The sequence below is a fragment of the Haliaeetus albicilla genome, chromosome 2, assembly GCF_947461875.1.
Source record: "Haliaeetus albicilla chromosome 2, bHalAlb1.1, whole genome shotgun sequence".
Classification (NCBI taxonomy): domain Eukaryota; kingdom Metazoa; phylum Chordata; class Aves; order Accipitriformes; family Accipitridae; genus Haliaeetus; species Haliaeetus albicilla.
Window position 1 is genome coordinate 76722197 of NC_091484.1, and position 23255 is coordinate 76745451.

Sequence of the window (23255 nt, forward strand, 5' to 3'; positions counted from 1 at the left end):
CTATCTGCAATGCAGAGGGAAATGGGAGGAAAATATTGCCATCAAAGAATAGTAACTGTATCTACATTTCCAATCAAGTAGTGAAGGCCTCATAGATGCTTTTTACAGGAAAAGGACTTTTTATGGCCTTTCCCACCAAATCATGGGGACATAAGACTGTGCATCTGATGCTCAAACGTACAACATGACCAAGAGCATTTCAGCTAAAGATCAAGTCCTCGGTCCTTTGCAAGGTGTCATCCTGCAGTGGCCAGGGGAAAGCTGTAATGCAGCTCAAGACCTTTGTCAATATGATCTGAAAGCTAATTTGACCTTGGAAAATAAAAAAAATCATGCTCCTCTGGGAAGTGTGCAAGGGTGCAACATGTTGAAAGCTGCTGAGTAGTTTGGAGAACACTTGGACAGCAAAAGGTAATACATTGAAGTATCACTGTAGGTGCAACGTGGGCAGATGCTTCAACCTTTAGTAGCAGTCTTTGCTTCATTCTTGCTTCTCTTCTTGACTCAAATAACTGAGAAATGAGTTCCAGTTGATTGCAAGTTTTTAGGTGTGGTGGGCACACATTCATTCTTTAAGCAAGTGATTTAATATGCTTTGTTCTCTGGGGCTTATTTCATAACTGATAATCTCCATTAGGCAATGTTTCTTATTTTCTGTTTCTTGTTTGAAAACCATTTTTTTTTCCTCTGAAATATGACCCTTGCCCTCTTCAGAGCTAGGAGACCCTTCAATGGTATTTGCATTGATCTTGCACTCTGATGGATGCTCCTGTGACAGCCAGCCTCCTAGGAAGGAGACGCATAATGTTTAGATGATGCCTAGCAGTTGCTATGGTGACCTCAGTCCACTGCTAGTTTCTTAGCCTTTGATAAGAAAGAGGAAGGAATAATTTCCCTTACATGTTATTGATCATATCTACATCAGTCCTGCCTCAGCCAGCCCTATGTACTATGGTCTTTATGTTCTCCGTATGGGACCTCACTGGTATTCTGTGATCTCCAGGCATGATTCGCTGGGTCTTCTTTGTCATGAAACCATGTGCCCTGAAATTAATATGGGATATAGGAGGAAAGGACTCATATATCAATTCCATCACTTCATTTACTGCAGTATTTTGCACAAACCACTGGGTAACAAAGAAGTTGCAGGAGCTAATTCTCCTCATCCTATGGTAGATGTCTAAAACAAATCACCCTCTGGAAGTGCCAGTCTCTTTGCCCTTTATGGGAGGAGACTTAAAAACCAGATGAATTTGCCCCACAGGACCAGTTCCTCAGATGTCCTTAGGCACCAGTTCTCATTCAAACATACTAATATGAACCAGGCTTCCCAATCTTACCCTTAATTTTCCTCTGCTTGAGTTTTCTTGTTTTCTAAACACAAGGAAGAATACCACTTAATTTTGTACTGTTTCTGTGTGAGCTCTATGTTCCCAAATCCCTTTGACAAGGCAAATGGCAATATACAGTAAATGCCAAGTGACTAATGACCTTAAATCTGTAGTTTAAAGTATTTTCTATGGGGCATGAAGCTGGAGAGACCAAAACTCTTGGAAATAGTGGAGGAAAGCACTTAATATAGGGAAAGGTGTGGGAATCTGTAAGGCCATGTACTCTGTAACCTTGCCTGGCTGCCTGTTAATGAGGTTGTAAAGACCTAGCAACTGATTCTGGATCAGGTCTCCCTCCCAAAAAAAGAGCCGTAATGAAGGAACTGGGATGGTTGGATAGTGTCCATGTGGGATTGTGTATGTCCAGCTACAGGACGGGGCAGAGGGCATTAGAAGCAGGGGACAGAGTGTGCAAGCGGGGTCTGTGTGGGGAGCTCAGAAAGCCCCAGAAAAGCTGCTCAGTAGACTGCTGTTCCCGACTGCGGCTTTGCCAGCCGGCTGAACAGATTGCTGGTGCATAAGAGCAGCGTGCAGCAAGAGGGAAGGGACTGAAAAGGCACAGAGTGGTGGATGCCGCGAGTCGGGTGTGAGAGCTCGCTGATTTATTTTGTATTTATAAATAAAATGTTAAGCTTCTGATCAGGGCTATATAAAACAGGGAAAAAATCAGATTTCTGCCTAACCAGCTCATTATCCACATAGCCGGACAGCACAAGTGATTGTAGGAAATGTTTTTCATAACCTTTCTCTGCCCCAGTCCCTGCGCTTTCTGAAGGGACAGAATTAACATGCAGTAAAGAGCGCGAGCTCTGCACATTGATCTCAGTGCTGTCAAAATGCAACCTTTTGGAGGATTACCCACGTGAACCGGTCCTCCAACCCGTAATACTGAGATGGCAAAAACAAGAAGAAGGGAGAAGTGTGGGCAAGCCATTTCAGGACAGAACAGTTTGGGAAGGTTTTCATTCCCCTGCCCCACCGCTAGTAAGGGACAAATGCTGGAACAAAAGGGTTAAACGCAAGTTGTGTTCAGATAAACAAACCTATGGGAGATAAAGCAGTTGCCATGCCAGCTGACACTGAAAGCAGCCAGCACAAATTTGGCACGAAGGAGATGATCTAAAAGGCTGCGCTGAGCTCCGAGGCTCATCGTACACAAGCTGTTTCTTGGCTTTAGCTTTGCCAGTCCTGTTCACTTTAAATCAAAAGCAACAATTGCTTGCATCAAATTTCTCATCTGTTGGAGGATAGTGAGGAGGGAGTTATGTTTTTTGGGATTCAGCAAGTGAAAACCAGGGAAGAAAGTCTGATAAAAGTGCAAGAAAGGGGCATGAAAGTTCTGGTCTCTGCCACTAACTCTATGGGAAGCCTTTGGCAAGTCCTTTGATTATTTTTTTTCTTCTCTTTCACCTCTTCATGTAGAAATTAGAAACAAGAAATGTTTTCTGTGTTTCATTTCTCTAAACAGTCTTTGGAACTGACAGTTCAGCATTTTGATGGATCTTCTCTAGGTTCTCTAAGTAGTACTGCAAATGACATCTAATTAATAATGCCAGTTAACGTACTAATGGAAGATTTGCTTTACTTCCCAAAGAGTGACACTTACCTATTCAGTCTGGTCAAATAGTGAATAACACTATCTGTCAATATCCTGGATAAACTGTCCTTTGTCAAAGATAACATTAGCTTCCTCAGGAGTTTATTGACTGATGTGAGCAATTATTGATTTAATAAATGGTGTTCTAAGACACTGTTTAATAGCTGCTGTTCGCTCCACCTTTCCATACTTTGGGCTGTGCTGTTATTTAACTACACGTGAGGAGCACAGGTGTCAGTCCTGTAAGTCATGAATGTAATCCTTGAATTAAACCCCTGAAAAATGGGTTTCCAGTCAAAATGCAGATGAAAAACATATTTTATTTCTTCTTCATTTCTGGGAGGGTAATGTATTTAATCTAGCCTATTGTGTAATCATCTTGATGGGCTTTCTCTGCTTCATCAGTGAAGTTTAATGAACCAGCTTCTCATTGTTTATGTCCTAAGAGTAAGGCAACGAGAGGGTTCCTGTGAAAGCCCATGCAGAGAGGTGCCCTATAATTTTGCCCATTACATGACTGACACTAGAGTAAATTTGCTGAGGTCTCTGTAGAATCAGAAAGGCACTCGGGTGAAAAAAAAAACCCAAAACACAAAAATACAGTTTCAGGGTAATACTCTGAAAAATGAGAGGGACTGCCCTACGCCTGGTCTTCCTACAACCCCAGCTCAAATGCAAGTTTGGGCTTTGTCTCTATATATGTAGACAGATTAAATGTTAAGAACATAAATAATCCAAATGAACTCCACCGCACTCTCATATATGTGTGTAAACATAGCCATTGGCACAGTCATCTACCATGTAAACATCCATATTCTGGTGCATGATACATAAACATATGGTGTCGAGAGAAGGGCAGCAGCAGCACGCAGAAATTTAATGCCAGATGGTGGCTGTATGTTCCCTCATTGTGTGTTTGTATATACATATATATTAAAAATAAATATATACACGCATACACATGCAAATATAATTGTATATGTGTGTATGTTATCCCAACACTCATTAGACAAACTTTGACTTGTAGTTGTAATTCAGGGCATAACGTTCAGTGTAAATCTAATTGACTTTCCAGTAGCATAACTTATTACTGAAAATTAGGTTGATGGATCAAGTCTAAAAGCCTGTATAGTAAAAGGTTGTACTGGAACTTTCTTCAGTACATTAGCAAGGACTCAGATATAGAAAAATATGTTAATAAAAGGCAAGTTTGCTCCTACAGCAGTGAGAAAATTAACGTTGAAAATGTGAATCCCTTCATAATGTCCAAACACAGATAAAATGCAGTAATAATTTGGGTGTATAAAAAAAATTATTAATATAAAAAGCCTCTTCATTTCACAAAACTACATTAAAATAATGTTTTAACTGTTATTACGGATGTCATGAAATCCAAAATGAACTAAAATCTAATATTTTAACATCAGTGTGACTAACTACCACTCATATTTAGAGTGAAATAATGGTAATTTTTATTTCCTCCTTTTTAGATTATAGGAAAAAAATAGCTAAATATAAAACATTTAAATTTTTTTTAAAAAGATCTTTTTCTGAGCCATCAGTGTAATATGCCAGCATGCCAGGAACATCAGACTTCAATCTACTTAATATTGGCCTGGTCTTCCTCCAACAAGAATTCTGGAAAGTCCGTAATATTACATTTCAGGATTTAAGACACTCTATACAACTGATAAAGAAAAACTGGGTTTTTATGAGTCAAAGAGGTTTTTTGAGTTTTTGTTCTTACCCTGCTTCTGTGGGTCATTGTAAGATACAGGCTATGGAGTGGGGTGACATGATGTAAGGAACTAATTCCATTATGAGCTACTGATTTAAGTGGTAGCAAGCTATGAAAGACACTATGAAAGACAGCGATCAGGGAACAGTGGCTTGCTCTTCAATCCTCTGGCTAATAAGACCACAGGTAAAAAATTCCTACAGGATATCCTATAGTTCGTATTCTGAATTCAGATTTTAGCAACAGAGGCATCTACAGCTGAGCTATAAATAAAATAATAAACCTGTTAATAAACTTGGGGTTTGGTAGACTCAGAAGAGAAAGAGATCTGTCCAAAATATTCTGCAGAGGCATCCCTGTTATTCTGCCAAGAATCTGAAGCACAGCCATAGCGCTTCTGCAGCATCTGGTAATTTAGTCTGATGCAGTAGGTTGAACAAGCTTTGTTGGAAAATGTTTGCTCAGAGCAGTGGTGACTTCTCTTCAGAATTAGTACACCTACCCAATATTTGCAAACATCCAAGAATTTTCATAGGTGAAAGCTTGAAAGCAGCTGGAGTTGGGCAGAGAAGCCAGGGGACCAAGGGTGTTCTCATCATGGCTTTCAGTATTAACCCTTCAAAGTAACCAGTGGGTCGAATGTGTAGGTTTGATGTTGAATACATCCATTCAAAGACACAGTACACCCTACCTGATGCCTCAGCTCAGTTTTCTAGGCTTCCATCATCATCTTCACATTAAATCCTGTGTTTTCTATCTTAGAATAACAAAAAAAAAAAAGTCTGATTTATTTTAGAGAGAGGGAAATCAATGAATTTAAAATTATTACATGATAGGGAATTTGAAAAAGCATAAAATATAAAATGCATTTTATGCTGTGCTGGAAGGATTCTCTTTACTATTTTGTTTCCTTAGATGTTGTCTTTCTCCTTTCCCATAGGATCAAAATCAATCTTTGTTTGGCGAATACCTCTTCCAATCCCTAGTTAAGATTTGACCATACGTTCAGGGTTAAAGAAAAACAACCTGAAGCCCTGTGGTTAGCCCAGGGGATACAGAACTAAGCTAACCTAAACATTGAACCTGCCGTAGCAGGAGTGTTGGAAATATTTTTTTCACTAGTCGGTGGGCCACTGGCAGAGCTATTTGCAGAGAGTTTTGTCGGGCTCCTCAATGTCTTTCTCTGCACGATACAGCAGCACCACTTGGTGGCTTAAGGCATTTTAAGCATAATCTTTATGCATTCCCCAACACCGAGCTTGAGCCAAAATCCACTGAGGATTCGGGAAATCTGACTTCAGTGCAATTCGGTTTAAGTACTTAGTAGGGTGGGTGGGAGGTAGGTTTGAGATAATCCCAACGTTTTATTTTGGAAGGATGAAAGAAAGGAAAAGGAACATTTTTAACGCAAACTCAAACTTTTATGATTCGGCATTGTAATATTTTGTATTTTTAGTATACGAATCGGCATGGATCTTGGCACAATATTTTGGAAACGTGTGGGTCCTTCTTATTTCAGAACCCTCCCCCCTTAAAACAAAACAAAACAAACAAACAAAAAAAACACCAAAAATGCTCCCTCCATCTCTTTTTCATATCTTTCCTAGAGGTTGATGAAACTCCATGATAAACAGAGATTTAACAGTAAAATGCAATTGACCATCTTCTGAAAACCACTTTTCAGCCATAATATACAGTATTGATCTTGAAAAAAGGATTTCAACAAAATTTTCTTGCGGTTCTTATCTGGTCACTGCTACATCCACTCCTCTTATGGGAAGTAAACTACTATCAAGATCAAATGAATTATTTTTATTCTTCTAATTTCAGGTTGGGAAGTAGATAACTTGGGGCAAAACCATGCAGGTAAGGACCAGTTGTGCTGACTACCTCCTATGTACCTCTGTTCTCAAAGATTTTATGTAGAACACATGATAATATTGGATTATTGAAAAGTTGTTTGTGTATCAGCCATTATGATAATGAATACGTGTAATAATTTGTAATACTCTGATAAAAAGTGAAAGTAAAAATCTGGTAAGTTTCTAGAAATCAATGTGATCTAACTTAAATCCACAAAATTAAACTATTTTACTTAAAACCGATTAATTATTGTTTTTTGTCATTGATGGATGGAAATAATATTTCATGAGTTCTGCGAAAACTGACTATACTTAAATATCTATGGATTATAAATGTAAATTTCTAAAGATACAATATTTGACATCTATATTTTTACAATAAAATTGGTCCTAGTTTGACTGTATGTGTTTTTAGCTATGTGCTCACTGCTTTCAGTAGCAATTTTCTAATTTTATAGGTTCAGCTTTGATTTAAAGTCACAAGTAAAACTGTATTTACTTCCTGAAAAAGAGAGAATCAAGTATTTACTACCTTTGGGCCTGATCCATACAAATAAAAATCAATTGGAATCTACTCACTGATTTCCTCAGAGACCACTTTGGCTCCTAATAGAAAACACAATCAAAACAATTTCATACCAAATTTCCACTTTTATAGGTGATTATGACCTGCTGGAAAGCACAGCCCAGTCTCCCCTAGGTAAGAAACAGAACCATGGAATGTTTCTCTTTTTATTTTAACTCTTTTAAAAAGGAAGCTCCAAGTTTTTTCTCCTGCCATTTAGGTATTATTTTCTAATCAGTTCTCATTATGGTGACGCATTTTCTGGTACGATACTTTTAGCAGTATTATGAAAATTTATTCCTCCACCATTGAGCCTTGCAATCCAGCAAATATGTTGTTATAAATTATATCTACCTGCTTAGCAGTAATTACTAAATGGTGTTAAAGAAAGTCAACACCGTGATTCAGTGGTTATTTTCCACAGAAAATTAGGGATGGATGTGCAAGAGTAATTTACCAAAATTTGCCAGGTAATGCAATGTTCTTAAATGAATGCTGTGATTAAATAGACATATTCTGCTGCATGGATGGCAAACAGATTCTCTAAAAATAAGGTCACTGCTAGTGTTATGAGCTACTTTACTAAACTGCTCTAAGAATGTGAAACAGCGCAGCCTTGATAAAAAAAAAAACCCAACACCCACAACTTGGAAATTTCCGTCAGTTTTGGTCAAGGTACAGCTCCAGCTCCAAGAACTGTAATAGTATGATAAATGGAAACTGTTCTATTGTGCTGGAGAGGAATAAGTGCAGCCCAGCTCTAATTTTTCAACCAGGTTACTGAGCCCTGGCAAGAATAATGGTGCTTAAAAAGAGCACACGGGGGCCATCCCACCTTAGGGCAGCCTCAGGAACAAAGTGAGTGTCAAGAGATACTTTCCTTTTCTACCCCCAGGTCTTGCTTCCCAAAAGAGTTTTAAGCCTTTTGACTGTGTCAGTGAAAGTCATTTAGGAGCTAGTCCTTACATGAGATTAGCCAAACAATTAGGGTAAAAAGAGAGAAAAAGAGAATGAGGTTTTCTCTGAGCCTCCTTACAAACACTTGCTTTAGAGTAAGGTTATAAACTGGATTTGGAACAAATAATAGACAGAGGAATGTGAGAAGCTCTGAAACAGGTTTGGAATTATCAGCTGATGCCACACTGAGCTTCTGGAGATGTAAATGTATATATTGCTATGAAGGCAGAGACAGGGAAGAGATTCCTGCTCCATCTTTCCTTTGTTTTCCTACAGACCCGTCTCACAAAGTCACTCTCAGATCAGAGCCTAGGCTTGAAGATAAATGAGTGGGATACATATTATCTGACTATAGGAGAACAACCCAACTGCCTCTCCATAGACATATTATGGCTATTTTAGATATCCTACAGTATCCTGCCTGGCTTCCAGCAGCTGCTCCAAAAAATCATATTAGCCTTGTGTTTTCTTGCCAGTCCCATGCATATCCCTCAGATATAGATCATTTAAACAGCACAAAGTCCCTATATTTAAGTACTGACTTACCCTTTAGCCATCCGAAGTGTAGATATCTACAACAAAGCTGTGTTCCCTAGATGTCTTTCGGAGTCGAAGGAGAGAAATGGACATTTAGCTGGCCCCTGGTTTAGGTATCCTCTGAAGAATGAGATCTTTGGTGGCCTGGAGGCACTGACTACACTGGTTAAATCTTTTTGGCTCTCTGGTGACCAGCTGTAGTAGTAGACATCTGTAGGTGCCTATTGTAGACCTGGGTCATTCAAGATGTCATTAAACTTTCTAGATGCCGTTAAAGTCTTCTATGGTTAGCCAGATAACTAGTACCCCCGGTAGTACTGTGGGGTTTTCTTTGGTCCCGTACCAAGGGGAGGGAGGGTATGTCCTGGGTTTTGCTTCAGCGATGTCACATTCCCAGCTCTACTTGGCGTAGGTGACATCAGCAGAAACTGCACTGAAGATGGCTGGTCTGAACCTTTTCCTCATTATTACGATGCCTGCGGCTTTGATGAAAATGAAACAGAGTCCGATAACCAGGTGGGAATTAATCTTATAATTAAAAACAAATGAAAGGGGGGAGCGGCAGGCTGCTTTTTGTCCAGCCTCTGGTCATGTTCTGATTTGATGGTCATGAGAATGAAACAATTGGGTATTTATGGGCACAAAAATGTGAGATGCGAGATTTAAATCCTTCCTAGCCCTGTATTGAATATTTCAGGAATATGAGTGTTGACTGTTGATACAGCCTGTAACTTCTAGAAGCATGGCTTAGCCCCCAGTTCTTCCCCTACTGACTGAAGAATCCCTTAGCCAACTACGTTTTTTCTACAGATGCATGCACAGTGCTCAAAGAAATACAGACAGCCTTTGCTAGCTCACTGTCGACTAAGCTTCACGGCATGCAGACCCAAGGGCATGCCAGACATAGAGCAATGCTCTAATATACAGTGAGATCTGAGGGGAACCAAGAGGAGAAAACCACCAGGCTGCTCGAGAAACAAATCCTGCCTATGGTTCCCCCTGCATGTTGATAGGGTAAAGAAGATGTGACCGTAAATGAACCATTTAACTGTGTGTTGTTTGCCTCCCAAGGATTACTACTACCTATCTGTGAAGGCTCTGTACACGGTGGGATACAGCACTTCTCTTGTTTCCCTCACCACTGCCATGGTTATCCTGTGTCGTTTCAGGTGAGCTGTGCAGTCACTGAAGGAAAGAAACTGGAGCTCATCTGCCCCCCCCCCAAAAAAATGTTGAAGCTTTTATCTCACCAGATGTAGAATAAGAGGGAGGCAACCCTTTAATAGAATTGTTCCTCCAGCTTAGACACACACCAGTAGTCACATTTCAGTAGGTTGTAAATGCCACTGCAGAAGCTGTGGGTCTATTTTATGCAACTGCAGAAGCTGCATTGGACTGGGTCTATTTTATGCCACCCTGCATGCTTTTACAGGAAAATCTCCAAATCTTCCTCTTGGTCAGGTTTAGGGTCAGTACTGTCCACACTCCTGGCTTTCCGATGTTGCTATTCTTAGCACCAAGGTGCTCTGGCTGTGTGTGCAGATAGGCCTAGTGTACAATTTCCATGAAAGAAAAGTTGTTTTTTTCTTTCTTCTTTTCCTCTCCCTTGCTCTTTCTTCCCTAGGAAGCTTCACTGCACTCGAAATTTTATCCACATGAACCTCTTTGTTTCATTCATCTTACGGGCAATATCTGTATTCATTAAAGATGGGGTTCTTTATGCTGAACAGGATGGCAACCACTGTTTTATCTCAACGGTAAGTAAAACCAAAGCCAAAGCCTTTATTATTTTCAGCATGAGATAACAAAAAATAGTGAGGCAGGCAGCAGTCTGTTGGCTATCAGAGGCTGAGAAACTATTGGGAGAGAAGATAATTGCTGGTAACCTTCTCTCCCAGTTCACACCAAAACTGTGGATGTTACTGTCTCATGACGACATCAGTGTCCAGTGGTCTGTCCTTCAGCATAAACCTACAGGTTTTGATTTCTGACTCTGCTCAGGTTATTTCTCCCTTTCACAGATCTGCATAGCGATAGGTGGGATGAGAGCAGACACAAGCAATTTCCTTCGTCTGAAGGTCTGGTTTTTCTCCAGAGCATTATTTGTTCTGGATGTCAGGCAGAGTTATGTGTAAACAGGGTGACCGTTCAGACATAGAAAGTACCACTGATGGTCACACTCTCAAAAAATCATCAGTATTAGCCACGTGGTTGTCTCTGAAGTGTACGGTTTCATGGAAAGCAGTCTCTTTCACAGATGCAGTTAGCTATATATTACATGTAAATCCCAATTCTTTTCACATTTAAGGCTAGTATTTGGTTTGATAAATCAGCTCACTGGGTGTAATTATGATGGAATTACAGTGAGTTCCCAAACTGACATCTCCTTTATCCTTCCAGTTATGAGCTAAATTCCCTGTGAGTCACTTCCACAAGGAAAGTGCAGCTGTGCAGTTTCTTAGTCAGCCTTTTCTTTGTCATTGAAACTAGTTTTTGCTTTTAATTCTTCTCCGTGATAAAGCTGAAGCCGTGTTAGATCTGTAGTTTGTTCATACCACTCTTCTAATGGTGGCATCTGCCTCTTTGTTTTGAAACACTTGAAGCATAAAACGTGAAGAAACTCAAGTTCTGATGGTTTAAGCAAACCATGTAGTTTGTAGATTTGTCCCAGAGGATGGAGTGCAATTGGGAACCAGTCAAAACTGTCAGCCTCCCACTGCCCCAGGCAGGAGCTTCCAGTTTAAACACTGATTCCACTCTGATGTGTTGAAAAGTCCTACGTTTATGGGCCTAATTATGTCTCACTGGGATACAACTCTGCAAAGACAAGTGTGTCCTACTCTCACAGTCATGATAGACCTCGGTTTCCACCTAAGGCTTTTGGAGTGGGTTTTTTTTTTTCTTTTTTCTTTTGTCCGCTGCTTTTCCCCTCAGTAAATGAAAGAAAGCTTCTATCATTTTTTACAGTAAATCACACCTGCAAATGTCAAGGAAGTACAATTCTCAACTGCACACAGGAGGGTGCATCCCTTCTGATCCCACTCTCAGGGCTTTCTACAATCGTCCTGCCATTTCACGTCCTTCCTTAGGTTTCTTAATACACAACTGGATTCTTTTCTTCTGTGCACTTAATCTTTGGAAGGGGGCTTAAAGCTAGCAATTAACGTTCATTGACGACGTGAGCTCCCACTAACACAAGACGTTCTCAAGCTGTCTGCAGTGGCTCATCGACCACCTCCCACGGGTAAAATTGGCTACCTGCCCTTTCAGGCTTCGCTTTCTGAGTGGCACCTCACATTCTTCTGATGCTTTTAAAACTTTAATATTAAAAGTGTATAACACCAGTCCCAGCTGTGTTCCTTTCCACTAAGAGATTTGGAGAGGTTGAAAGCATTTTCTCTATCTGTTAGGTGGAAACAACATAGAAATAACTTTGCTTTTCTTGATTCCCTGCAGGTGGAATGCAAAGCAGTGATGGTGTTTTTTCACTACTGTGTCATGTCCAACTACTTCTGGCTTTTCATTGAGGGATTGTACCTTTTCACTTTATTGGTAGAAACCTTTTTCCCAGAGAGGAGATATTTCTACTGGTACACTATTATTGGCTGGGGTATGTGACATTTCTTGTCTCAGATGTGTCTCAGTGTGCAAGACAACTCCACGAACCATCAAATATTTCCACACACAGTCTCAAAGTATCGTTTTAGTCTTTGTAGAGAAGTACCACTGGAGACCAAACCGTGTTGTGCTTTTTTGTCTGAATAGAGTTGAACTGAAACCTGGAGGACACCGCATCTCTTGCAGAGATGTAGTCCACAACTGAGAATTGCCTTCTACAAGATAAGATCTTAATGCCAAGTTCTTCAGCTTAATCAAACATGCAGTGCCAAGTCTAGTCCATTTTCTAAGACTTCATTTGTGCCTTTCTTCCAGATAATAGCTAAATTGAAAACAAATCTGAAGGGTATCCACATATGCTCATCATACCTGGGTGGGAAATGGAAACTTGCAATGGGAAGCAACAAGATTTGTTTCAGAAAGGCCATTTGTCTGACGATAAGCAGTGTAATTATTTTTCATGCTGGCCTTCTGGAGATAAAATTGATTCCTGCAACATGTTAATTCAAACAGTTCTTCGCTGATGTTTTTGTGCAGAAATGAGCTGGTGAATGGGGAAGAATACATTAATTTTAAATGTACCCTAAGAAGGTTAAGCTCAATTTTTGTACTTAAACAAACATATTTCTGAAATAATCTGGAAATAATCCTGTATATTTATGTGTAAAGTCTACATACAAACCATATGCCCTAAACTACTCTCCTTTGAAAAAAAAATCCTCATGTAACCTGAACCTTCAAACAATCCACAGCTGGTTTTGTTTTTTCTCTCCTGAGGCAGCTGTACATACACACAAAATTTCTCATCTCCTGGCAAAGGAGCAAAGGTATAGAGAAGAAAGAAGAGAACAAGTGATTAGAAATAACCTATGGCATATAAACCTATTGGAAAAGGATGGCTATTGGAAAAAGATGTTCAGAGTTCCCCTTGTACTATCTACAGATGTAGAAGCACATTTTAGCTGAGATATAAGACTGTTTTCAGAGACAACATGGAGGTTATGTACATGCAAATGTGACAATTATAAAAGAAAACAATGTGTAAATTTTTGCAATCTGAATATAAATCAGAGGCTGGGTTCCTTTAATTGTTTGCACAATTTTCATATCTGTAGGTTCATCTGAATGTGAGAATATTGCAAAACACCATATTAACTGAATATTATTTTTTTTTTTAGTAAATCAGTCTCTTTAATGTAAGAACTACCCAGATGGATTGATTCTGTAATGCAACCTCAGAATATTTGTTCTTGAGTTAAATACTATAAATAAGATCTAGCTGTTCAGTGTCAATAATATACATTAATAACACTAAGAGACTCTGCAAAGGTGGATGTTTTGTTTTGGGTTTTTTTAAATACAATATTTTCTTCTGCATATTTCAACTTAAATTAGCACTTTGCAAAAACAGAAGCACTTCCAAACTCTGGGTGGAAGTCATGTAGGGCAAGAGCAGCCCCTCAGCTCAGAGCTGATGGGGAGGGAGTTGCATTGAAGCAGCAATAAGCAAGAGCTCAGCATTTTGCAGCATCTGGATGTTAATCTGTTTCTGAAAATGTGCTGAGCGCATCAGTGTCCTCATTTGATTAATGAGAACTACATATGGCTGTGTCGAACTAGACAATTTTTTCCTCTTAAATATGCAATATGCTGCTAAGTTCTCCAGATAGATAGACTGCTGTCTTCCTGAGATCTCTCCTAATGCCTGCTCCTTACTCAGGGCAGAGACACAGTCAGCAGGAATAGCTCTCTTCTCAGCCTTTGGGGCTTGTCTGTTTTCTGATGTTACTCAGAAGCTGATAAGAAGGTGATGAAGATACATCTCTCTTTTGATGTAAAGAAAAGTAATGTGAGTGTATGTATATTTATACAGCAGATGGTTCAAAACTCCAAGCTGATCTGAAACATGCTTTTTGAACTATATTTTTATGACACATTTAGTCTAATTCTGCCTTCCTGCCCATATTTTAGACTTGGAACACTATTCACACCATCAAAATTTATGTAGTGCAAATCAGTGCAAACTAGATAGCACGTGAGACCCATGTTTGATATTTAAAGATTATTTTTATTATTGTGCATCTGTTAAGTGCACAAAGATCTCAATGTTTTCTAGGTATTCTCATGTGAGAAAAGCAGACTACAATTTAAATTAAATATGCATGATTTCTTCTCCCCCAAACCTGTCATTTTATTTCTTTTTATCATTTTCCTTTCAAATGCTTCTGTGTGTGCTTTTTTTAAAGGAGGAGGGCTTCATCAGTCATCTAGGTCTAACAGGGATATTTTTATTTTTGATAGCAGGAATATGAGACTTGACAGAAATTCACCTAAGTGGATTCAGTCGAATGACTAATTAATGTAATATCAACACAGCCTTGCAAAATGCATGAAACATAATTGTTCCTGTCAGCTTATGACAGTCTCGTTCACTGGTGCAAGCTGGGGTTATCAAAGTCCTTGTTCTGTTTGCTTTTTAGCACTTCATCTTTCCAGCGGTGCCTGAATAGATGCAGGCAGTTTCCTAGTCAAAGATTTTATTTGCTATAAAATGTAGACCCAACTCACCCAGCATTGTCTCACAAGACTGCATTATTTTATAAAAAATATTTCCACTGAAAACCCACACTTCTATTGTTTTCAGCAAGGAAAATAAATCCAGGCATCTCAGTGGATTCTTACTGTTTTGATTTAATTTGTATTTATTTTCCATGCATTTTTTTTAAAGAGTAAAGAAATGTCTGAAACAGAAATGAAATTCTTGCTCCTGGTATGTTCTTTTGGGGGTTTGGGTTTTCTTTTTTTCACGAAAAAGAATGAAATATTCCTGCGAGTAAAGGAAAACTATCCTCTACTGATTTGTTTTGGTTGAATAAGTAAAGCAAAATCAGTTATTTACACAATAACAGAGAAAATGCAATATATGCAAATAATTTACAACAGAACCACATAAGAATACAAAGAGTACAATACTGCCATTACAGCTCCACATCTGCCACTCTGCAATTATTACACAATTACAGTAGCTCTAGACATGGAAGCTGATGTCACTGCTTTTGTTTTGTGCAGACTCTGTTTTACTGTTCATGCAACAAGATGCAGTACAACAGCTTTGAGCAATAACAACCTGAAACAACCTCATTCTTTCCTGTTATCACTTTTGCTTCTGCAATCCCACCAAGATTAACCCATTCTCGGACTGAGACATGTTTCTAGAGCTCTGAATTAATGTAATGAATTGCATTGTTTCATGCACGAGTGCTAAGTGGTATTAGGAAATAAAACCTCAGTGGAGAGGTTGCAAAAAGTGCTCATTGCTGGGTGGTAAATGTGTCTAGACTGCTAATGATATCACCATCTTATCTCCTGCAGGTACCCCAACAATTTGTGTCACTGTCTGGGCAGTGCTGAGACTTCACTTTGATGATACGGGGTACGTATTCCTGTGGGGGAAATCATTTCACGTGCATTCAGCACGATGGCAAGGATGAAACAGAAATAGAGTGATCAGAGGACATGACTAATTTCTCCTTCCATTTCTGACATTGACTTGGGTATGCAAGTAGTTTAGGTCCGGTGTTCAACCTGGAGTACTTTCCTGCTCATCTGCATAAATAGCCACAGTTCGATGTTTATGTCCCTATTGCGCTGGTGAATTCATAAAAGAAGATGTAGGCATCTACCCCGTAAACATGCAGCTGACCCAGTGGCCCTCTATTCCCTGCCCAGTTAATCTGGTAGGAGCCCAGGAGATGGTTTATCTCATCTTAAAAGAGCTGTCCGTTGAATCACACCTGTGATTGCTCCTTTCCAACTGATTATGAAGGAAGAAGAAGGTGAAGAGCTCAGCCGTAGAAATTATTGCAGATATCTCTGATGCAACGAGTGAAATCTGCACAAGACATTGCTGAGCTTTGATTTACAAAGGCAATTAGAAGTTTAGCTTCCCCTTGAAGAGTTTTTTCCATAAATCTAATGGGGTAGATGAGTAGGGGTGAGACAGAAATCCACATCCTGTATTCTGTATGAAAAAAATGAGGAGGTGGAATAATTTCAGAAAGAATTCAAGAGGGTAGATTCCACCCAAGTGGACTCTTTCAGTAGGGAAAAATCCTGCAAATATCCTCTATCTTTTTCTAAGGGACCGAAAGGAGAGGCTGCTCACAGAGATGGTCCTGCACGTCTCAGTACTCAATTGATTGACTGGTCTGATAGAGCAGCAGACATAGCTGGTAGGAATGGACCTATATGTACACCCTGAAAATACAAACTTACCAAGGTTTTTTTCATGACAGCTATGTTTGAAATTGGTGAAATGTTAGAAAAATCCTGGGAATGAGGGAGACTGAATAAAATTTGGAAAATATTTGGTTCTTTGAAAACCTTGATCTGAGTGAAAGGCATCATGTACCCAAGTCCCATTTCTGAGAGATTTAGGCTTAGGTTTTAATTTTACCTTATACTAGAGATAACCTGGATCCAAAATTTGCATGAGACTTACTGTTCTGTGAGGTTTTCTTCCTCCTTGTTCTTTCATGCTCTTTTTTGGAAAGGACATAAAACCCTTCCTCCACTGGGGATGCCAGTGCTTTGACCCAATGTTCTATTTTAACATTAAAACAAATTAAATCATTTATTTCCATGCAAAACAAGCCAGAAAGCCCTGTTGTGTCATTATTATAATTACAACACTGGTCCTAAATACATTAATTTTTCTTAGGAGTCCAAATAGTCCTTGCATTTTGCTGGTAGGGGGAATGTCTCACAGAAGGAAAAAGAAGAAGAAAAAAACCACCTTTCTTTTCTTTTAGTTAGAGAAGCTGTTTAGCATGCAACACATTTAGACAGATTCTAGCTGAGCGCCTCTTTGGTTACTTTTTAAAAATCAGCAAGCATTGTTCTGGGGGTGGGGGAGAAGCCAGCGTGAGCCTGAAAACATTGCAGAAATTACTGAACTGGGAAACTACGGTCGCAAAGGCATAGAATAAAATACAGACTCCAAGTCTGAATCTCCTCCTGCTTGCTCCTTATAAAACTGGCAGAGCTCCCTCGACTTCAGCTCCTGATTCACATCACTGTAAGTGACAGGTTTGTGGCGATAAATGCAACTGTCTGTTTATCCAGAGCTCTGCTACTGAATGAAATGGAGTTATTCCAGACGTACACCAGAGATGTAACAGAGCTCAGACTCTGGCCTTTTCAAATGGAAATCGCATCCCTCCCCCATCCCACTGGCTCCCTTCCTTTCATCCATCCTGAAAAAGAGTCCTGTGTGTCTGATCCCCACTGTAGCAATGCATTTGAAAGAAATTAGGGAGCCTGTTTACGTAGAACAGCTTGTTGGCTGATACTACAGACTGTTCTGTCGTGCGTTGCTTTTTTTTCCTTCTGGTCATGTTCATCTGAGGAAAAGATGGTGTTTATTCCACTACATCCATCCTATAGGTGTCACAGGGACTTCACCAAAAAAGACCTTGGAAAAACCTTTGTGTGAGCTTGATCTAATTCGTTGTTGACATCTACAAGGTAGACATTGGCAACTGAGCTTTCTGGGGACACATCCTGCAAAAAGAGAGGAACAGGTCTAAGAAGAATAGGCATTTGTAGGGGATGATGTATTGCCCCAGAATATACATTTAAAAAACATCAGTGCGGAAAAACCCCTACAACACCCTCCAAGTGTCTATTTGTCCCAGCCAGAGTCTGGGATAATTAGCTGGGCTGTAGATGTCTTCAGTATAGATGACTGGAACTAGAGCAGGTAGATTCCATCCCCTGTAATTTCCCATTTCTAAACAGACAAATTGCCATACATCAATGCTTGTTTGTACAGCCAGATTAATATTAGAATTTTCCCAGATTCTTCCAGCAATTGTCAACTCACTGAAGACTTTCAGGGTAGATTTAATGTGCATCTTAGAGAGGTTGACCTCTGCAAATAATGGGTAGATTTCAGAAGAGGGGACCTAATTTATAAATGCATACAAAGAATTAAAAAGATAATTGGTGATTTGAGGTGCTTTTGTTTTTTGGCATACAACAGTCGATAACTGAAAAGAACCTGATTTCCAGGCTGTGGGTGAGAAGGAGTTCCCTCTGAACATTTGTCCTCTTTCAAATATTTTGAGTTGGGCATCCAAAGTGAGGTAATTCAGAAATGTTACTTTGCATTTGAAAATCTCAGCCATCAGTCCATAGATTTTGGGGGATTTTAAGTTTTTAGACTTCATAGACAGAAGCAAAACCAAGTAATTCTATACAAATTTGACATCCCATCTCTAAATATTCTCTCTTCTCACCAGCTCTACCACACACATCATTATTGTTGGTTTTATGGGAATCCAGTAAAATATTGTTCAACTGAAATACAATAAATATTGTTCAAGTGAAAATATAAGTTCAACTGAAATTTCTAAACCAGACATCAGTCAGCTGCTTGGGATTTCTCTCATGGGCAGTTTGATGAGGGAATTTTAATTCTGCCTCCTCACACTTACACATATATATAGTTTTGTTTAAAGATTTTCACTTTCTCCCCAGATGCTACCAGACTACTATATAAATGACACAGAAGTTGCATTAAGCTCTCTTAAGATCAGCAGTGTTTTATTCTTGCATGTTCTTCCAAAGTGTTTCTTGGCATCTGTCAAATGCACCATGACAACCACTGCTGGGACTTTTGGCTGTTGTCCCAGTGGGAGGGAAACCCTCCTTCTCAGAACTGCAGGTACAAAGTAGACATTTTTCTGTGATTTTATATTTTCTAGAGGGAAGCATGTGGGGAAGAAAGCGGAGACAAATGAAAGAAAATTTTTAACTGACAATCAAATTCTTAGTCACTTAAAACAGTGTGGCAGGGTGGGGTGGTGTGACAGAGGAAATAAGGTTTTTTTCATTATTTTTGTTTTTCTAGCTTTAAAAATATAAGTTAACATTAGAACTCCATATGTATATGGCTCCTGTAATTAGCTTTTTCTACAAATGAATGTCCAAATGCACCCATACGGAATAAAGTTCTGCAGAATCCTTGGAAGATTTTAAATGCTGAGGTAGAAATGCCATTTTATTTATGATCACTCACTCCCAACAGCTTAAAAAAGGAGCTGGCCCCAACTGTTATCCAGTACTTGAACCTTTTCAGATGAATCCTTGCTCCCTGATAGGGCTTGCCACCCAATGACTGGAAAATCATTCCTATATGTGAATACAACCAGTCCCTAGTACCTCCTGGTGTACTAGACGTGTAAGAATCCTCATATCAGGGTCAAGAACCAACACTCATATCTCTTAACCCTGGAAAAGTAACTGAGACATCAAACTGTGGAATAACCATCTCTTATCCTGTGAGGTATCCTTGTCTTTTTTTCCCTTCTACAGAGATGTTAGCTTATAGGGACAACTTTACAGTTGTACTGCAGACACAGAAGCACATAAAGATATTTTCCAAAATGTCTAAACTGCCTAGTAAGAGGTACCATTGAAATTGCCACAAAAATACTTATTTTACATTCAGGTAAGTTGGGTAAAGGCTGTAAAAGAAAGCTAGAACAGGGATAGGCTAAAGAAGTAGTACCTTTGAACTCAGATAATTTAGCTACAAGACCAATCTCCCACTCTCTGCCCACTTAAAAAATGTTGTAAGTTTATTAACTTCCTTGTTACATCTTTATCTTTCGCTTTCCTCCTCTTTCCCCACCCCATTCTTTCATTAACGACTGCAGCTGCTGGGACATGAATGACAACACTGCCTTGTGGTGGGTGATCAAGGGTCCTGTGGTCGGATCAATCATGGTAAGTAGCACTCGGAGGTGTTTCCTCAACACTTCTGAGGGCAAGTAACTGATGCAAATAGCTTCAAAGGGCTTTACAAACTATGGACTACTTGACAGCTTGACTGGCAGTCCACCATTACCCATCCACAATGTTAATTTTATTGATATAAAGAAGGTTTAGTACGTGTTAAGTGATGTTGCACTGCCTGCAAAGACTATATAGACAAGGAGTTATTCAGTTGCTTAAACACAGATACCAAAGGCCATAAGTAAGACCCTAGAGCATGTGGAGCATTTGCTCGGGGCTGGCAGATATGACACGGGATGTATGGGAATGGTGCTATCTGGGATGGCAGTTGAAGGCCAAGTGGGAAACCCCAGGGCATCTAAAATGATACTAGATGCAAGTGACTGGGAAACTGAGTTGTGCCTGTCGGATGGAATTCATTTCACAGCTGTGTTTATTTTAGCTAATATTAGCTTTATAATAGTATTGTGGACATGGTGCAATATGCTTAATTTTCAATGAGGTATCTATCGTTTGTTTAGTTGGTAGAGGTCTTGGGTTTGACTCAAATGATGCTAGACACCTATGTATGGACAACTGAGAGGTTCTAAAGTATGCTGTTTGGCCTCCAGCTACTGGCCCAAAAGAATATGGGAATTTTAAAATGGTATTGGGCTCCTCCATTTAGGAAATTAAATCAAGCCTCTAGACAATATGGTTAGTGGCACCTAAAAAGCTGTTTGGCTTACCACATGTAGGTGTCTCATTCTGGGCATGCTAAGTTGCTCTCCATACTCCAGTGACAGCATTGGCCAGGTTTTCATTGACTGTTGTGGGAATTTAGACATCCAGTTCACAGGTAGCTGTCTACAATCAGGTTTGGTGTTTGTCTTTTTAAATATTTGGACACCTATCTAACATACAGTAACCTTCAGACACATTAAGGATAACACAGATAATAACACTGAAGGATACCGAGATGAAGAAGGTCCAATCATCTGGGTATTTTGTGACGTTAGCGTATGTGAATTTCTATGCTTTACAGACATATTCTATGAAGGATCACATTTTGGCTTCGGGGAATCAATTTTACCTGGCTTCTGTTGATGGCATTAAACATTCAAGCAACCTAGCAAGGGATGACTCCACTTATTTGTAGTCCTCATATCAGATAGAAAATTCTTCTGAAAGAGATGCTTACAACTAGTTTAAGTTCTTGGTCTCCTTACAGGAGTACAAGGTTGCGTAAGAGACCAACTTAAATTTCCCACTGTTTTCTCCTGGCATTAAGAAGCTGTGGAGTTGGTGACAGCCAAATCTGAAGCCAAAGCATTAAAATACACTGATTTAATTAATCTCCAAATTTTTAAAACTATATCTGTAATTACATGACTCTATGAAAGAGAAAATGCCCAGGATGACATAAAACTAAAAGACATGAACATTAACATCCCCCCGCCTCCACGCACACACCCCTCCCCTCCCCAAACCATCTCATTTTGGGGCAGATTCAGCCAAGCAGAGGGAAAGTAAGTGACACAACTTGGGATTTTCAGGAAAGGGGAGACACTCAATTGTGAGTGCAGGAAATGCTGATGGATGCCGTTAAACTGAGAAGTGCCTTAGTTTAGAGAATAGTAGTTAAAGATGCTTTTATTGGTGAGATCTTTGCTGTATGGTTTTGATGTGCACAGGTCGTTTTTTTCTTTGCACTAACAATAAGGCAATGGAGCCAGCAAGTCACTGGGAATGTGTCATTCTCATACTTGAAAAAAATATATCATTGTCATAATTTTTTTCTTTTTCCCCTAGATAAACTTTGTGCTTTTTATTGGCATAATTGTGATACTTGTGCAGAAACTCCAGTCACCTGATATCGGGGGCAATGAATCCAGCATTTACTTGTAAGTATAAATAAAGCAGTAATCAATTTAGATTTCTAATATACACATAGGAAAAAAGACAAAGTCAAAAAGATACCTCAGCTGAATTAATCTGATTTTCAAAAAGAGTCACAGGTTCTATTAAATTGCTTCAGTTGATTCTGACTGTTTTGGTTTTTTTTAATCCAAAAGCCACTAAACTGCATTTTAATGCCAGCTTTCACCTTTCTTTAAAGACCTAGGGAAAAAAGCACAAATATAAGACTTAAAAAAAAAAAAAAAAAAAACAAACCAAAAAAAACCCCAACCCCCCAAAAACCCAAAAAACTTCTTTACAGGTCAGTTATTTGGAAATTAACATATTGACCAGGCATAAATATTATTATACTCATGGGACAGTCTGCTGTGCTTCATATGTTCCAGGGACATGGTCCAAAGCTCACTGAAAGCAGTGAGGATTTGTGAAAAGATTTCATTAACTTTGGACCGAATTCTAATTTAGGAAGATTTCCTAAAGTTGCTTATGTTCATGTTTCTTGTAACCTTGAATGCATTCCACTTGAGCCAAACAATTCCCCCACACAGGTAGAGTTGCTTAAAAATGCACAAAACATCCTAAAATTTTCCTTTAGAAGTTTTAAAACTTTATTTGTGATTTGTATTTTTTTAAAGATGACACACTTTTTGTTAGTTTCCACCTCATTAGAGGACAGCGATTAGCCATTTCAGAGGTCCTCATCCCTGTATTGAGTGCATGCAGTCATTCTCCATATAAAACTTGAATAATCATTTTGAATAACTAGGATATGTGGTGTTTTCTTGGCTTTTCAGCCTAAACACCATGCACGTTTGTTTTGCAATTTTTTCTGACCTCTAGTGATTTCTAGCACTCGTAAACTTAGCTAAGACTATTTGATTTAGCACTGGATTCCTAGTGAAAAAAGGCAAGTCATGCAAACCTTAAATAAAAATAAAAGATGTCAGGGTAAAGTAGGAGGTCTTTATTTTGTAGTACTTTTTAAAAAAATTATCCAGGGATCAGTTTCACTCTAAGTAACCACATTCATAGTATAATGATGTCATCCATCTAAACGACAATTTTCAGGGAAAAATATGTCCTCCAGCTGCTTATTTTTCTTCCCTTCTTTCCTATTGTCTTGTTCACATTTACATGAAATGATAATATTTTATGCATCACTTTTTCATCTCTGTAGTGAAACATCTGCTTACTGAAAGTACTGCCCTGGAACTTTGCTCTAAACTGTGTTTCCACAGACAAAAATAATGCTTTAAATTCATTCTGCAGGTGGATGTTTCTCAGAATTAAA

At 39.1% G+C, this 23255-nt stretch overlaps 1 protein-coding gene across 5 annotated transcripts in view; it reads left to right on the plus strand.

Moving 5' to 3' along the window:
• ADCYAP1R1 (ADCYAP receptor type I) overlaps window positions 1–23255 on the plus strand; it is a 152413-nt gene that overhangs the window by 95397 nt on the left and 33761 nt on the right. For 4 of the 5 annotated variants that reach the window (XM_069778305.1, XM_069778306.1, XM_069778308.1 and 1 more), the window contains exons 5-13: window positions 6557–6592; window positions 7247–7288; window positions 9060–9163; window positions 9719–9816; window positions 10272–10404; window positions 12104–12257; window positions 15638–15698; window positions 19987–20056; window positions 21857–21948. In XM_069778305.1, coding sequence (XP_069634406.1) covers window positions 6557–6592; window positions 7247–7288; window positions 9060–9163; window positions 9719–9816; window positions 10272–10404; window positions 12104–12257; window positions 15638–15698; window positions 19987–20056; window positions 21857–21948 — 790 coding nt within the window. The remainder of the gene's footprint in view (window positions 1–6556; window positions 6593–7246; window positions 7289–9059; window positions 9164–9718; window positions 9817–10271; window positions 10405–12103; window positions 12258–15637; window positions 15699–19986; window positions 20057–21856; window positions 21949–23255) is intronic. The other variant, XM_069778307.1, reaches the window with a different exon arrangement.